The sequence below is a fragment of the Neofelis nebulosa genome, chromosome 5, assembly GCF_028018385.1.
Source record: "Neofelis nebulosa isolate mNeoNeb1 chromosome 5, mNeoNeb1.pri, whole genome shotgun sequence".
Taxonomy (NCBI): Eukaryota; Metazoa; Chordata; class Mammalia; order Carnivora; family Felidae; genus Neofelis; species Neofelis nebulosa.
The window spans coordinates 81646161-81664858 of NC_080786.1; the positions used below are offsets into that span (position 1 = coordinate 81646161).

Consider the following 18698-nt stretch of genomic DNA (forward strand, 5'->3'; position numbering starts at 1 on the left):
TCTTCCCAAGATCTGCTCCTCCTCTTGGGAGCTGACACTGTGCTCTAGCCAAAAAGCCACTGAAAACCCAGCCACTCTGAACTCCTCCCTCATGAATCCTTCCCACCACCCCCTCATCATTCACAGCCAGACGTTTCCCCAATCCCCACTGCTTATGCTCTCAGCTTCTGATGTTTGCTTCACCTGATTTTCTCTCAGAATCTTTTGTCTTCTGCTTGTCACGACCAGCCTTCAAGAAAAATCTACATGCTTGACACATTATTAAAATTGAATGAGACTGCACTGGCATTTCACAGGTGATGCCTCTCTTAAATGCAGTGGCAAGATTGTAGCCTGTGTCTCATCCTGGCAGGTGATGAAGATCTCAAATGCCCTTTTACTCCAGGCAATTTCCTGAGAAATTGCTGGGGAGGTTGCTGGCAAGGCTCACAAGATGTTCTTTCCTTTGGCTTTGTAGTTGTGTGTAGAATATGGCTGCAAGTCTTGAGGTGGAGGAATCAGATAGCTCCTAATTGAGAGTTCAAGGCCATTGATGTACTTTCACTGAACAAGGCTCCTTGAACCTTTGTTGGGATTTCTGATGTAGAGATGGAGGGCACGGAGACCAGTTGAGTACCTAGAGGGCCTTTAAAACAATTTTTTTTAAGGTTTATTCATTTTTGAGAGATAGAGACAGAGCATGAGTGGGGTAGGGGCAGAGAGAGAGGGAAACACAGAATCCCAAGTGGGCTCCAGGCTCTGAGCTGCCAGCACAGAACCCGACGTGGGGCTCTAACTCACGAACCATGAGATCATGACCTGAGCTGAAGTCTGATGCTTAACTGACTGAGCCACCCATGTGCCCCAGAGTACCTAGAGGGCCTTTAAATTTCCACCTCACTGTTGAGTGGGAAAGTGACTGCTTGAGTTATCTACACTAATTTAAGAAGTCAGTCCATGCTTAGCCTGCTTTCTACATTTTAGGATCCAAGTCTTAATTTTGTGTTTTCTTTCCCTGGCTCTGGTAAAGTGCAGTAAAAACTCACAAGCCAATACACTCAATAATTTGTTTTCCCTGCTATCTTTCTAGGTCTTAATTCCCTCATCTATGAAAATTAACATAATCGTAGCTAAAATTTATTAGGTTCATACTGTGCACCTGAGCCTATGGTATTTTTGTGTATGACCTTTTTTACCCCTGTCAACCATTTTATGTGGTAGGTACTTTCATTAGCATTGTATTTTGCTTCATGCATTATTACATATGAGGAAACAGGATCCTTCTTTCCAGGTGCCCCAAGTATGGTCCGCATTACCACCTACTTTGTTTTCAGCCTCAAAGACAAGATCCACATACCAGTGTCTTTACCTATAGTATGAGTGGGAGGAAAAGAATAGTTGTGTGGCTTGATCACATAGAATGCACTCAAAGTTATCATCTTCAGTCCATTGTTAATGCTATTTGTTCCACTATTCTGAGGTTTGCTATTTTGCCTATTTCATCCTCTATTTGGAAGAGGAATATAATATTGTACTGCTTACGTCCCCAGTACCAACTAGGAGTGTTTCTGGAGATATGTCTTAGGAATATCTATTTTACCCGGATGATGTAAGAGAAAGGAAATGACATTTGGATCAAAAAGAAGCGATTCCGTGCTTGCCACTCGTGAGCTCAGTGCCATTTATCAAGTTAGCTCTCTGGGCTTAGTTGTCCTGTTTGTAAAATGAAAGTGTTATTCTGAATGTTTTTTAAACTGCCTTGCAGTCTAATGCCCTCAAACACTTTGTTAGGGGCAAGTCCCCATAGTTTAAATGTTAACAACATTTGTTGGGCCATATTCAGTTTGAAGTTGGCCATACTCAGCGTGGAATTCAGAGAAGAATGCAGTATAAATAATAGGACCACTGAACAGCTCTCTGCTAAATACTTTAAAGGTGTTGTCCCATTTAATCTTCAGATTAGCCTGCTTTGGCATATAGGATATTTAATTTGCTTGTGGGTACTCACATGGCTAGGAAGTGACAGAACAAGAATTTGAACTAGGATTGTCAGACTCCAGAGACTAGGTACCGTATACACCAGAGGGAAAGTTGTTTCGGGATATAGGAGACGTGGTTTGGTCCCTTCACACCTCTATCATCGATTGTTGGCTCAGACCTGTTTTTATTCTCTCTTAGCTTCATTCACTCATCTGTGGTATGGGGTATTAGCAGCTATTCTACCAACACTGGAGGCTACAAGCAGACCTAAAATCCTTATGTTCTGGGATTCTATGATAGAGTGTGAAATACCTTTACTTCTAATGCTGACAACCTGTTTCTTGAATAGAAATCTGAAGGCAGAGATCATGTTTTTCCCTGCATTTTGTTTATAGCCACTGGCACTCATAGGACCCTGAATAAATATTATGTAATAATGAAAATAGAGAGTGAAGGCTGCTTGATTATTATATGAGAATGGTAATTGGATCTTTACATCTTAATCACAGATTAGAAAAGATTTCTTGGGGATAAAAAAAAAACCATAGAAACCAGATAATGACTGCTTAGAGTCTCTCCAGTGTGCTGTGCCACACTTGACATAAGCCAGTTTATGTATGGTCACAACAGCCCTGCAAAGAAAATCATTCCCTTCAGCTACATGAGGATGCTCATTACAAGAATTTTTTTTTAAAGAAAATAATGGAACCATGGTACAGAGGCAGCACACCCAGAATCCATTCTTTAGCCTGCTAACCCCTGCTGCAACTTTGATGGGAGAAACAGAGCCTTTTGTAGGTGGCTATTAGATGATGCTATTCCATGTTCTTCTTGATTATGCACAGCAGCAGGCAGGGGATCTGTTGGACCCTACTTGGACATTAACACATGATGATTAAGCATCCTTTTGTTGGAGCTCCAAAAACCAGTTGTGATCTGACTTCATGGAGACCAAGAAAGAGCCTGCAGACCTTCAGCCGCTCTTCTAGACCTAGGGACTGTAAAATTCTCTGGAGATGGAGACCCCGGGGTTTTTCCTCACATCCTCTGCCACGAGGGAAACTTTGTAGGACGTGGCACTCATGTTCAGAAAGTCAGAAAGGAACCTCCACATGACAGAGACGGAATGAAAACCATACTGTTCAGAGAGCCTGGTGTACTGGCTCCGTGATGATAATTAGGCTCTGAAAAACCCCAGCTCTCAGTCATCTTTTAGATAATGTGATTTCGTAACTTTAAGTATCAGTGACAATAGTATATGTTCTGGCTTTAAACTTCATGGGTTTGGATGTTTTCATCGGTGAGGGTTCATTTTCCTCTTTTACCTCTTCCTTTATGTTATTTTCTTTGTTTTCGTCTTTGCCTGGTAATTATTTGCTCCACATTTTCTAAAAGAACTGGCCAGACCCACCCCTTTTAATTGATATAAAGTAACAGTCTTTAGGGCAGGGTAAAGATGAAAGTCTGGTGCTACAGGAAGGAGCAGCACACAATCAGGAATAAAACTTGTCCTAGGAACAAGCTCTAATGACATCTGCAAAATTGAGGCTGTCGCATGCGGATCCCCCACCCCCTGCCCCCATCAACCAGCTTTCTGAATTTGGCATGCTTTCTTTATCTCACAAATCTTCTCATCTGCTCAGGACTATTTCTTATTTTCTTCAAATTACTCAATCAAGAAAACTCCCTTTTTTGGTGGGAGTAAGGTATGTCTAATTATCTGGTCCAGGAAAACCATCTGCCGAGTTATTAGCTCAGTGTTGTTGAACAGTACAAGCAACATGAAGATTTCTGATGGATGTTCACAGCCTCTCTGGCTCTTCCTCCCCCACCCCTCACTTCTCTCTCTTCTTTTCAAAGCTTAGTTGATAACCACAGAACTTCAGAAACATTTTCTAGACCTTTGTTTGGGTAGCTCTCCCCTGGATTAAAAAAAAATACCTCTTTTAATAATATTTTTCTACTTACATCATATTCTAGGAAATGTAGTTTGTAGATTTTTTTTTTTAAACCAGTTGTTTGCTATAGAACTTTGCTAGAAGAATATCCTGCTATTTTAAGCATTTTTTTTTCCATTGAGGAACAAAAAAGAAAATATTTTTTAAACGTAACTAATGAAAGAGACATAGACTTATGGGGTGGATAAACCTCACAATTTATTCAACAATCTTCCTACTTTAATACATTAAATAAGACATTGTTATCCTTCAGTATGATGATCAACTGTGACTAAGGACACACAAAACAATCCTGGTTTAAACTAATACTTATCCAATGTTAATGTGCTTAGGAATAATCTGAAAATCTTGTTAAACTGTAGTTTCTAATTCAATTAGTCTGGGTGGGGCCTAAAGATCTTCAGTTCTGACAAGCTACCAAGGTGCTGATGATGCTGGTGGGTTGTGAACCACACTTTGAATAGCAATGATATGGGAAAGTTTCTTTCTTATGTAAAATCTAGAGCTAGAATGCTGAGGGCTGGTAAGGCAGCACCTTGCGTTATGTCTTTCACTTTCACATTCCACCATCTGTTAGGTGTGCCCTTCATTCTTATCTTCCATGATGTAGCGTCCCTGTTCCAAGCAGCAGGATGGAAGAAATGGAATGGGAGCCGGAGCCTAGGAACATACCAGTATCTCTCAAGAAATGTTTTTGGGGACACCTGGGGGGCTCGGTCGGTTAGGTGTCCGACTCTTGATTTCAGCTCAGGTCATGATCTCAGGGTTGGGAGATCGAGCCGGGCATGGAGTTCAACACTGAGCATACAGCCTGCTTAATATTCTCTCTCTCTCTCTCTCTCTCTCTCTCTCCCTCTGCCCTTTCCCCTGCTCATGTGTGCACGTGCATGCTCTCTCAAATATAATAATAATAATAATAATAATAATAATAATAATAATAATAAAAAGAAAAAAATGTTTTTGGAATCTACCACATGAAATTTCAAATATATTCCAATGATTAGAACTTGCCACTTGAGCACATCCAAGTGAGGGGAAAGCTTGGGAAATGTAGTCTTTCTTCTGAACGGCTATGTGCCCAGATGAAAATTCCCATACTTTTGAAGAAGGGGAGTGTGGGGACAAGGTCAGTGGGACATGACTAGCAGTTTCTTCCATAGACCAGAGTGAGAAAATCGTTTTCCAAAGGTCACATAGAAAATGGCAGCACACAGATTAATTGTAACTAATATGTGCATAGAACTTTACAGTTGCTGTCGTACTTTATGTCTTAGGCTCATTCAGTTTTCATAACTCCTCTGTAGTATGAGCTTGAAGTTTTGGTTTTAGGAGCTGAGGTTCGTAATGGCTGAGGGACTCACCCTGACTGCCCTCTTTAAAATTGTAAATTCCTCCTTCTTCGCTCTTCCCTCTCCCTCATTCCTGATCCCTCTTACCAGGTTTTGTGTTTTTCTTTGTTCCATTGACTAACCTTCCAAAATACTCTGTGCTTTTCTTATTTATTTAAAAAAAATTGTTTAATGTTTATTTTTGAGAAAGAAAGAAAGAAAGAAAGAAAGAAAGAAAGAAAGAAAGAAAGAAAGAAAGGAGAGACAGAGCATGAGCAGGAGCAGGGAAGGACAGAGAGGGAGGGAGACACAGAATCTGAAGAAGGCTCCAGGCTTTGAGCTGTCTGCACAGAGCCCGACGCAGGGTTTGAACTCATGAACCGCAAGATCATGACCTGAGCTGAAGTCGGACCCTTCACCGACTGAGCCACCCAGGCACCCCTATACTTTTCTTATTTGATTGTCAGTCTCCCTGTGTTAGGAGGTAAACTCCATGAGACCTTTGTTTTGTTCACCAGTGCATCCTGAGCTTGACCCATGGCAGGATGCTCACTGTGTAATTTTTTAATGAATTAATAAATGCAGGTGCCAAAGCCTGTCTTTAAATAATATCTGTTGTCCCCAACTGTGGTGCTCTGTGCTCTGTGCCATATGCCTCCTCTGTTAGGGCTCCTGCTAATGTTCCAGCGTCTGGCACTCCTCTATCTTGCCTCAGAAACTTGCCCACACTCAACTTGTTGACTTACTCTTTGTCATTGTGCAGGTCATTCAACATTACTCACACCTTGGATTCTCCCTAGACCATAGTCCCCGGCTAATATTTCCTGAGAAGCCACGTATACCACTAGAAAAACAAAATTAAGCAAAACTATAAGAATGGGTTATAAAACCAGCCTTTTCATTATACTTAGTCTCTGCCCTCAGGCTTAGATAAGACTACTGAAATTTACTGGTGGGACGGTTTTTAAAGCATATTGAGTTCCAGCTGAGGATATGAAAAAGGATTGTTTCTGATCACAATCCAATCTCAAGACTACCATTTGCTTCCCCTACCTAATATAATATAATGCAATCATACGATAGCTATACTCCTACTTAGAAGCCTATTATAACAGTTGGTTCATTCCACCAGGTATTTTCACTTAATCTTTCTTTTTCCAAGATTGTCAACTTCTTGACAGGCAAGGTCCTATTCAGATTTATGATGCAAGTTCAGCCCAATATGTCCTGAGCTCCTTGTATTTTACCAAGCCCCTTAATCCTCACTCAACACTATAAGGTAGGCATGTTACACATGCAAAAACTGAGTCTGAGAGGGGAAGAATTTGCCCAAGGTTATATGTCAATTAAGTGGCATATGGCGATTAATCACATATGGAAAGTAATTCTACCTGAAGTCGGCCAACATTTAAATCTTTCCCTTTTTCTTTTTTATACCTGAGCTTCCTAAGGTTTTATATCTACATATCTTTCTACCCAGCACCCAGCCCAGTGCCTTGCTCCCAGCAGATTCTGAATGAATATTTAATAAATACAAATATATGAATAGCTTTTCCTGTGGGAAATATCTTGCTTTGAATGTGTGAGCACAGATTAGGGACAAGCATCCTAGATCTATGTTCAGGAAGCCTTTATTTGTGCTACCAGTCAGGCAAAAGTAAGTCAATTAATCTCTCTGTCTCCGTTTCCTGGCATGTAATGTGGGAATGGGCATGAAAGCCCAAGAGGGTGTTGTGAGATTAATTAGTTAAAATGTATACCCTGCTATATAAATGCTAATTGCTGTCAGGAGCGTGGGTTGGATTTTCCAGTGACTTGGCTTTGGGAAGCTTTGCACATTCCATTAGTCCTCTGTGCCACCCAGCCTCAGCCTTAAGAAATCCTTTGGCTGAGGGAAATGATGACTTCGTGGCTCCCCGTGTCGAGGGGCCAGTTGAGAGAGGACTTCCACTGTGGAGCACACCGGGTAAGAAGGGACATTTTAAACAAAAAAGTAATTCGCTCTGCCAATAATTTGCTAAATTCCCTTTGCTGTTATTAGAGACAAATATATTTGCATAGCAGCCTTTTCCCCAGTCTTTTCTTCAGCTGGTGCCTGTAGTGAGTCATATAATTAATTTGGTATTACATGACACTCCAGCCTGTTGCCATAGATTTTATTTTTATTTGTTCATTGAATAATTTAAAAAGCTCCAACAAAATACCCTCGGGTGGCTGGTGAGGGAAACTTAAAAACTCAGAGAACAAATTTCAAATGGACAAACACCCCAAAGAAAAATCTCAATAATACCTTTTTTTTTTTTTTTTTTTTTGGCTAATGTTTAGGAATGCCGATATGTGTATTTTTCAGTCCCTATTGTAAAGGAGGCTGATTCACTTTATAGATATGTTTACTTGGCTCATGGGACAATCTGTAAGGGATATACCTAGTAGGTATAGTAATTTATTTGCCACTTTAAGATGAATTGCATTTAAATTGATTGAAAAGATTCTAAGTCTATGGAATCGGCCAAAAATCTAAGTGATTGATCTGCATTTAAATTTTAGTATGTGAGGGACTTTAACAAAAGCTGTTTTAAAATGTGTCTGCTCTTGATGTATTAAGTTATGCAATAAAAGGAGAATCCTGCCTTTTGTTAGTTAAGGTAGAAATACTAGTTAGTGTAAGAAAGATGGAAATACTAGTTACTGTAACAATATGCCCCCACATCTCAGTGGCTGAACGCAATAGAAGTTGATTTCTTCACTCAATCACAGCCCCCTGAAAGTGAGATGGCATTTCCAAGGAGCTCTGCTCCAAACAGTGGCAGGGATCCAGGCTCCTTCCATCTTGTGATACTATGTTATTCAAAATTTTCTGGCCCTCAGGGACTCCATGTGAGGGAAGGAGAAAGCTTCGTAGGTTAAGCTGGGAGTTTCAGGTTAAAACATTTCCAGCTGCATCCATTGGCCAGAACCAAACCAAATGGCCCCAATTCAGTTGCCAAGGATATGTAGTTTCCATATGGGCCAAGGGAAACCAGGGTTCAGGAACATTAAGCCAGTCTCTGCCACATCTGCCCCAGTGGTCACCGGAGTTCCATGTCCTACTTCCTCCTCGGTTGGTCTGAGTACATGCTTGCGGTTGAGATGTCACACTCGCGGTCTGCTCATCCCCCTTTTCACAGTCTGCATTCTCCTACTTTTACAAAAGAAAAATGGACCTGTCACTTATCATCCATCTTACTATTCATCATTCCCAGGACTGTAAAGACCTCCAGGCACCAAACAAAGTGACAATTTGTAATATTGGTGTCAGGAAGTCTCCTTTAATCAAGGTGCCATTAACCCTCAGAAGGGTCTCTTCTTTCTGTCTGGTTTACCAGGGTTCCTGTTATGACAGTCATGGCGTGAGAACTGCTGTCTACTGGCCCAAGTTGGGGTGATCTGAATTGAGAGTATTAGAGAGCAGAGTTGCGAGAAGGATGTTAACTTTCATTTGATAGCCTTGCCTCTACCATCATCCACATGTGGACACATAGAAAGACCTCTTGAGGGAGGTGCCTGCAGGAACAGCATAAAGCATATTTTTATGAAATACAGAAGGCAGTGGCATCTTTTCCCTTCAGGTGACAAACAGTATGGTGAAGTTCCAGATACCATCAGCTGCCTGTCATTCTCTTTTTCTTTTAAACTCTACCTTATAATTCAAAAGTGAATGACTGCCGTGCCAAAGCACACTGATACAAATTTTGGAATTAAAAAGTGAAATCAAGACTTTTTTTTTGTCCTAATGGAAAGTTGATATGATTAGGGTGGTGAAACACGGAGATTGGCTTTGCCAATTGTATTGCATGATAGATATGCGCTCCCTTCCTTCCTACCATCTTTCCTTCCCTTTTTTCTTCTAATTATTAGGTTAATTATGTTCAGAGAAATCACGCACAGAGATTTTTTTAAGGCCAATATATTAAAAGGTTTACACCAAAATAATTGTACTCTTTCTGCCTAAAGTTGCCTCACATCTGCTAGCTCTTTTCTTTAGAAGCCACCACTTCGAGGTATTTTATTGATTTCTTCTGGCATTTCCTATCTATATTTTGCTAATTAATTTGTGCCTAGTGTTATTTTTCATGTAGCCAACTCTGGGCATTATTTTTTTTTCACTTTTTTTTTTTTTTTAAAGCTTACTTGTTTTTGAGACACAGAGAGAAACAGAGACAGGGGAAGGGCAGAGAGAGAGGGAGACACAGAATCCGAAACAGGCTCCAGGATCTGAGAGTCAGCACAGAGCCTGACACAGGTCTCAAACCCACAAACTGTGAGATCATGACCTTAGCCGAAGTTGGACACTTAACTGACTGAGCCACCTAGGCGCCCCTCACTTTTTAATTATAGTAAATGAGATCTGAGAGTATCTGAGAGTCAGCACAGAGCCTGACACAGGACTCAAACCCACAAACTGTGAGATCATGACCTTAGCCGAAGTCGGACGCTTAACAGACTGAGCCACCCAGGCGCCCCTCACTTTTTAATTATAGTAAATGAGATTTCTCTCTCTTAAATGGCCGTACCCTCTATTTACCCATTCTTCTCTACGTATGTGCTACAATATTTGAATCAATAATCATTTAATTAATATGCCTTCACATATTAATGAACTGTGATTATGTTTACTTTCTTACTTTTGGAAGTTATTAATTGCCTTGCCTTCATATGCTCACTTTAATTTGGATCTTCTGGATAACCGTGTCATACTTTACAGTTGCCTTTCAGCATAATTTTCCACAGTGCTAATTTCATCAGGTAATTTATTAGTTACAATTATTATTATTTTTTTAATTGGAGATTTCCATCCCCTTCTACTTACCTTGGTTCATCACCAAGCCCTGCTGCATAGCTGTGTGCCTAGAATCTCCTTCATTGTTATTCTGGAGATTCCTTTCCCCTCTGTCTTGAACTGGATCCCTTCTTCCTCCATCCCATAATTTGCTTTTTTTCCCTCTCATTTTACTAACACAAATCCCTCAGAAGCCTCATGATAAAGAGCATATGGGAAGTAAAATTACTGAGTCTTGATGTGCCTGAAAATGCCACCTTCACACTTGATTGTTTCCTTGGGTTTAGTTTCAAAATTGAAAATAATTCCCCTTCACATACATTGCTTCATTATCTTCCAGTTTCCAATCTTGTTTTTGAAAGTTCCAAAGCCATCAAAGCCATTCTGATCCCTGGTCTTTTGTAAGTGACCATTTTTTTTTTTTTTTTTTTTTTTTTTTTTTTTTTTTTTTTTTTTTTTTTTTTTGGTCTCCTTTCTTACTCTCTGGTTCTTTATAGCATCTTCTCTTTTTCCAGTTTAAAAAAAAAAATAGTTTTGTGGTGTAAGTCTGTTTTCATTGACTTATTTAATTGATGGTTCTCTGCTTTCTGGTTTTTTTTTCCTTTGTTTTATGTCATCTACATCAAGGGACCCAAGTTAAAGGAGGCTCAATCCCTGTGCTTTTATATTTGCCAAGGCAGACGAAAAGGGAACATGATAAAATATGCTCTAGCCCTGAAAATAATCAACACAAGTGACACTCACTACATCATATTGGCCAAATTTAGTCACATGGCCTCTCCTTCAGAGGGGTGGAAAAGTGGAGTCTTCAACCTAGAAGAGAACCCGGAAATATTGAGTGAATGGCACTGGTGATTCCTTATCTCAGGGCTGACAGTTCCTTCTGGGTCTTTTCTGCATTCGGAATTGTACATTGGTATGCTCTCCAGCCTTCCGTGCCAGTTTAGGATTTGTCTGTTTAAATGTGCTGAACTGATTACAGCTTGTCAATTTTGATGTTGTTCCTGTCTTTTTTCCTATTCTTGCTATTACTTGGGGTTATGTCTTGAAACATTATTTTAGTTTCAGTGAAGTTTCAGAAAGGAGTGAAATTGGTTGCATGTATTCAATCTGACATATGTATCTGAAAAACTACAGTTGTAATTTCCTATAAACTGAATGAGCTGATTCTGCAACTTTTTAACTTTAATGAAAATGTATTTCAAGAATCTGGTAAGATAAATGTTTTATTTTTAAAAATTACTGTCATATTTGGATTGGTGTGGACAACATTTTGATCTTTCCCATTCTTTCTTTGTATATTGGATTTTAAAAGGTATTTCTAAATAAAAGCATAGTGATTATAAATAATAGTAATTTGTTGAGTCTTGGAAAAGCCAGTTTGTTAAATTTCTCAGAGATCTATTACTTAAGGATTTACTGCTTACAAATTCTTCTGCATGTCACATGGCTTCCAATTTTTGCTTTTATCAAAATTAAAGTAGCCACAAATTTAGTTGTTCTCTTGGTTATCTGCTGCCACAAAAATGTTGCCTTGACAAACAACCACAAACTTTAGTGGTGAAATTCATTTTATTTATTACACATGTGGTTTGCTTGTGAGTCTGTTACATAGATACCTTTGCCTGGGCAGATCTAGGCACTAAATCAGGAGACCTGGGAAGAACCGAGAGTCTTGAGGGTTGTCTTTTCAGTTACAGTTTTCCCCATAGAACCTCCTCTGTCCCCACAGGGGTGAAAGAGCACATGATTTCTTTTTCAGGTGAGATTCTCCATCATACCTTATAGGGTACAATAGGATCAAGTTATAAGATCAAATCATTATCCAAGAGGTAATCAAAAGATGATAAAGGAAGATAGAGAAATAATTTCTTCATACCACAGGTTTCTGTTACATGCAATTATTATTATTATTATTATTATTATTATTATTATTAAAGTTTGCTTATTTATTTTGAGAGAGAGAGAGAGAGAGAGAGAGAGAGAGAATGCAAGTGGGGGAGGGGCAGAGAGGGAGAGAGAGAGAGAATCCCAAGTAGGCTGTGCACTGTCAGTGCATAGTCCGACGTGGGGCTCGAACTCACCAATTGGGAGATCATGACCAGAGCTGAAGTTAGATGCTTAACTGACTGAGCCACCCAGGCTCCCCATCGGACATGCAATTATTACAGAAGGGTTACTAAACCTGACCAGAGAAGGGGGTTCCTGGAATTGATTGGGTGTCCTAAGGGGAAGGTATGTTCTCTGCAGCCCTTTACGATAAAATGACTCACCAGCTTTTCCTTTCTTTTCTGATCGTTCCAGAGCGCTGTGATGACTGGGGACTAGATACCATGAGGCAGATCCAAGTGTTTGAAGATGAGCCAGCTCGCATCAAATGCCCGCTCTTTGAACATTTCTTGAAATACAACTACAGCACAGCCCATTCAGCTGGCCTTACTCTGATCTGGTATTGGACTAGACAGGACCGGGACCTGGAGGAGCCAATTAACTTCCGCCTCCCTGACAACCGCATCAGTAAGGAGAAAGATGTGCTCTGGTTCCGACCCACCCTCCTCAATGACACGGGCAACTATACCTGCATGTTAAGGTAGCCTGATTCTTGGTGGTGACTTTCTCTTTTCCCTTTAGTTCTTGGGCTTTTTTCCAGATGATGCATCTGCTATGAAGCTGGGGAGGGGAAGAAAGCATCTAGAAAGAATTAGTTACACCTCCCCTCAGTGGCTTAGCAGAGGTTGTCTGAAAGAGGTGTGCTGAGAAAATGGCTGTACTCCTGAGAATTTTCTTTATAACTGGTTCCTTTTCAAACCCTGGCATATATCAGGATTATCTAATGCTGGAATCTTGTTTATTTGTTCCTTTTCCCTGATATTAGAGCCTGCCTTCATTTCTGCCCTACCTGGAGGCATTCATTTCCCTAGACAATAAGGAGGGCGGGGACTAGAACCCATATATATCTGTTATTCTTGGCATCTTTCAAAATTCCAGGCACAGAATAAAGCCTTGGGATGCCTTATGGAAGAAAGAGTATTTGGGAACCATCAAATATATTTAGAGCAATGCCTTTCAAATTTTTTCACCAAAATCCCCTAGGAAGCAAATAAACACCATATCATTGGGAATTGAAGAATGTAACCCAAAGCACCCTACCAACACTGCAAAATTTCTTTCAAATCAATTTTTTTAATTTTGAAAGTTCATGTAGATTTTGCATTTTACTACATAATATACCCATTCTATTATTATTTTAATTAATATTAATTAATAGTTTTTTGCTCTGAAAAAAAAATCTTTAAAAAACTGAGCTCCCTCTGAAGAATAAAAATTTTATTTATTTATTTATTTATTTATTTATTTATTTATTTATGTATTTATTTATTTATTTATTTTTAAGTTTTTTAATGTTTATTTATCTTTGAGAGAGAGAGACAGACAGAGAGCAAGTGCGGGAGGGGAAGAGAGAGGGAGACACAGAATCCAAAGAAGGCTCCAGGCTCCCAGCTGTCAGCACAGAGCCCAACGCAGGGCTTGAACTCATGAACCTCGAGATCATAACCTGAGCCAAAGTCAGACACTTAACTGCCTGAACCACCCAGGCGCCCCGAGAATAATCATTTTTTAAATGTTTATTTATTTATTTTGGGGGAGAGAGAGAGTGTGCAAGCATGGTAGGAGCAGGGAGAGGGAGGGAGGCAGAGTGAGAACCCCAAGCAGGCTCCATGCTCAGTGCATAGGTGGATACAGGGCTCCATCCCATGACCCTGAGATCATGACCTGAGCCAAAGTCAAGAGTCAGACATTTAACCAAATGAGCCACCCAGACAACCCTAGAGAATAATCATTTTAAGGCTTAGTTCTCTGGCTACTTTTTCCCCAAGATCCCCTTTTAGCATCCAGGCTTTACTTTGTTGTTTAAATTTCCATCTGGCTTATGGCTTATAACTATTTTGTTGTTTTGGGGTTTTTTTTGTGTGTGTGTGTGTTTGTTTTGTTTTTACATAGTTTCCTGCTGTTTAATAGGTGCATTGGTTTGCTATGGCTACCAAAACAAAATACCGCAGACTGGTAACTAAATACTAGAAATGTGTGTTCTCACTGTTTGGGAGGCTAGAATTCCAAGATCAATGTGTCATCAGGGTTGATTTCATTTATCTCTTCTTGGTTCATACACGTCCATCTTCTTCCCATGTCTTCATAAGGTCTTCCCTATGTGTCATCTCTGTCCTATTCTCTTCTTCTAAGCACATCAATCATATTGGATTTGGGCCCACCATACTCATTTTACCTTAATTACCTCTTTAATGGCTTGTCTCCAAATATGGTCACATTCTGAGGTATTGGAGGTTAGGAATTCAACATAGGGATTTGGGGGACACAGTTCGGCCCATAACAATAGGGCTGAATGACATACCAGTACAACAAATAATAACATAATGATAGATAATTCCACATCTTCTTCTGAGTGCCCCTTGTCTCTCATGGATATTAACTATTCTCTAATGGAGAAATATGACTATGTTTTCATATATTTAAGCTGTGTCGTGATGAAGTGAAAAAGGACCTTTTCTCTGTCACAGAGCATTTTCATCACTAAGGCCTTGGGAGTCCCTTGTAACTTCTGAAGGCCTATTTGAGATTTTCACCTGACTCTTTAGTTTTATTGGAGTGGACTCTAGACTAGCATGTGGGCTTCCAAGGAGCCTGTGTCCACTGTTCATGTCCCAAGACAGCGTTGTAGGAGAGTTTAAGACAGATTATAGTGGAAGGAGCACTGGATGAAAAGACACAGAAACTAGGCCATCTGCCCAGCCCTGACCCTACTTAGCTGGTGACCTCATGCAAGTCAGTATCTGATAACTTTGGTATCTGTTTCCACCCAATGAGAAAATTAGCCTAAACTCCTTGACCTCCTTTTCATCTTTGACGGTTGTTAATCCATTAACATTCCACATGTAGTGGATATCAGGAAATACTTGGGAAGGGGTCATCAGTAGCTTTCTGGATGACCTTGTTGTCTACTCTGCATTTTAGTGTTTCATTATCTCATTTCTGTTTCCTAATTGTCTAGAGCCCTTCCTCAAACTTTTCTAATCTTCTTTTACATTACAGGAGCAGTATGGCTGTTTAGGCCTGAGTATTCCTTAAATGTTACTTAGCAGTTTCCATACTTATCAGATGGCCATATATTCAGTTTATCTGTCTGCCAATATTCTGTGTCCCCAAAGAAAATCTAGAAGTGAACCTGTCTGGTGGGGACACCAGAAGCTTCCCACTGTCCTGAGGTGATTCCTAAATGAAAAATGACCTTAAACTGAACCATGTAAAATCAAAGGCCTTATGTATTTAAGGCCATAAATTAAGATTCATCCTTTAAGACTGAACCAATTGTATTCTTGCTTCAATGTCCCTCTTAAGATAACATCCATATTTTACTTTTGGAGCTGGAAAAGTCAGTCCCACCACTGTTCATCATTTTTTTTTAAATCAGAGAATATATCTTACAAAGCTGAAAATTACCCTCTGTATAATTTCCAACTGTAGAATATTTCTTCCAGGGGTGCCTGGGTGGCTCAGTCGGTTAAGTGTCCAACTCTGGGTTTTGGCTGAGGTCGTGATCTCATGGTTCTTTGAGTTCAAGCCTTGCATCAGGCTCTGCACTGTCAGTACTTTGGGATTATCTCTCTCTCTCTCTCTCTCCCCCACTCCACTGCTTGTACTCTCTCTCTCTCTTTCTTTCTCAAAGTAAATAAAGTAAGAAAAAAAGAGAATATTTCTTTCACATGATAGACCTTTTGCTTTTTGTAGGTAGAAATCAAAGCTGCCACTCTCTCTTCTCACCTTATTACCATTGTCATAAGTCATCTTTAAACACCCCTCTTCTCATCTTGGAAAGGGGGGAATTGCATCTCCCTATTTCATTGTATTTAGTCTCAATTAATCAGTTAATGAATATCTAATATGTGTTTGTCACCTTACACAGAAATCACAAAACAAGGTTGATCAGTGAATAACCCATTTACCCATTACCCTAAGAAATCAGTTACTTTCATTATCTGTGTTCCCTTTATTGTTTTCCCATATGTAAATGCATGTATTACATTCATTCCATTTGTTTAAGAAACATTTATTCAGGGGCGCCTGGGTGGCTCAGTTGGTTAAGCGTCCCACTTCGGCTCAGGTCATGATCCTGCAGTTCATGAGTTTGAGCCCTGCGTCAGGCTCAGAGACTGGAACCTACTTCAGATTCTGTGTCTCCTTCTCTCTCTCTGCCCCTCTGCTGCTCATGCTCTGTCTCTCTCTGTCTCTCAAAAATAAATAAATATTAAAAATAATATATTTATTCAGTGCCTTCTGAAAGTTTAGACACTGTATTACATGCAAGGAACAAAAGAAAATACACATGGTTGTGCCCTTGTTTGAACTATGATAAATTCAGTCAAGGGAATGCCTAAGGTGCGGGGTGATGGGAGGAGAACAGCCCTGTCCAGGCAGGTGAAATGACGTGTGCAGACATTCAAACACAAGTGCAATTCCCCAGTCACCCTAAAAGGTAAATATTTCAGTATATCAATAGTAGTTAATGGTGTCTGTTTTTATTTTGTGATGTCAAATTGGTATAGGAAATACCTCCATAATACATTTAATTCTTACATGAACTTACGGATAAATGAAATCTCCATATGTAGCATTATTTCCTTTAGCTCATTTCAATGGGATTGCTGCGTTAAATCAAATGAAAATGAGATTGCCCACTTACTGTGTATTTCTCTTTTCAGGAACACCACGTATTGCAGCAAAGTTGCATTTCCTCTTGAAGTGGTTCAGAAAGATAGCTGCTTCAATTCCTCCATGAAACTTCCAGTACATAGACTATATATAGAATATGGTGTTCAGAAGATCACTTGTCCAAATGTAGATGGATTTTTTCCTTCCAGTGTCAAACCAACCATCACTTGGTATATGGTAAGCAAGCTCAAGAGCATTTTGCCCTCTCTAAAATGCCAATAACTGTTGAGTTAATGTAGAGAATGCCATTTTGCTCATCAGATTTCTTATTCTTCCTTAATAACTTTATACAAATCTTTTATCACTTCCTCAGTTTGTGCCATTTTAAATTTTTTTTTTTTTTTTTTTTCAACGTTTATTTATTTTTGGGACAGAGAGAGACAGAGCATGAACGGGGGAGGGACAGAGAGAGAGGGAGACACAGAATCGGAAGCAGGCTCCAGGCTCTGAGCCATCAGCCCAGAGCCTGACGCGGGGCTCGAACTCACAGACCGTGAGATCGTGACCTGGCTGAAGTCGGACGCTTAACCGACTGCGCCACCCAGGCGCCCCAGTTTGTGCCATTTTAAAGAAAGTGGTAGAGAATGCTTTGTCTCCATTCACCATCTCCCAAATTGTATTCAGTGGATAACTAGAATTACTATATTTCTATTAATTTCGTATGAAATACCATTGGAGAAATGCCACACGCTTCTGCTGGCTGCTGAGTGAGGCCAGCAGCTGCCCGTTCTTCTGGTGTATTTCAACACCTTGATTAATCAACACTGTATTTTATTATTACTTGTGTGTGTGTTTATGTTTGCCCTCATTTGTGGACACAATCCTTCTGTGGTCTTTTGCACATCTAAGAGACTTGGAAATTGTTTAATCAAAAATGAAAGTGTTGGAGGTGGCCCCTGGGGTAGTGGCATTGTTGTTTAATGTCTTCAAATATCCACAGAAGCCAAAGCTAAACCCTCCTGGACCACATTTACATGTGTTTGTAAAACATGCGTCTACTTATGGGAAAACCACACACAGAATCAGTGTCTAGGGAAGAGGGCAGATGGAAGTAATGTGGTACCTGGCAGACTTGACAATAGGGAACCCCCCAAAAGCCAGTGGTACTCACTGGAAAGTAAGGTGGGCCAATTTGAGAACAGCAGCTGAAATTAGGAAGAGTTATGCTCTCAAATAGAAGGTGAATCCAAGAGGCCCATAGTAAGAAGTTTTGAAGGGATTGAAATAGTCCAAGTGCCTTGTAACTCTGAATAAAATGCCACCTCCACTGAGGACAAGCTGCTGGGAGTGTGATCAAAAGTAAACAGGATCACTGGGGCACCTGGGTGGCTCAGTCAGTTAAGCGTCTCACTCTTGATTTCAGCTCAGGTCATGATCTCATGGTTCATGAGATCGAGCCCCACATGGGGCTCTGCACTGACAGCTTGGGATTCTGTCTCTCCATTTCTCTCTGCCCCTCTCACACGTGCATGAGCTCTCAATAAATAAATAAATAAATAAATAAATAAATAGATAAATAATAAACTTGAAAACAAATAAACAGGATCAGGACAATACAGAGGAAGAAAAGAGAAGGACCAGCTAAAAATGGAAGAGCAGAAGAGGCTCAGGAAATCTGAAGATCCTAGTTTGTAAGAGAGATCTCTGTGAAGTTAGAAAATCTGCCAACCTAAAAGCTCAGGGAAAACAAAACAAAACAAACAAACAAACAACCCCTAACTTTACATAAAAATAAACAACAAAAAAACCAAGGGAAAAATCCCATTCAAAGTTATAAGAAAAAGGAGAATAAGAAGCAGAATAACATTTCTATCAAAAAAGAAAATGCATCCCAGAAGGACATAATAT

The 18698-nt window shown here is 39.9% G+C and overlaps 1 protein-coding gene across 5 annotated transcripts in view; it reads left to right on the top strand.

The window, feature by feature from the left end:
- The window catches only part of IL1RAP (interleukin 1 receptor accessory protein), a 143902-nt gene that overhangs the window by 72978 nt on the left and 52226 nt on the right, over nt 1-18698 (top strand). For all 5 annotated transcript variants that reach the window (XR_009262091.1, XR_009262092.1, XM_058730838.1 and 2 more), the window contains exons 3-4: nt 12369-12654; nt 16841-17027. Coding sequence is in view for 3 of the 5 variants with exons in the window: in XM_058730838.1 (XP_058586821.1) it covers nt 12369-12654; nt 16841-17027 (473 nt within the window). In the remaining 2 variants the exon portion in view is untranslated. The remainder of the gene's footprint in view (nt 1-12368; nt 12655-16840; nt 17028-18698) is intronic.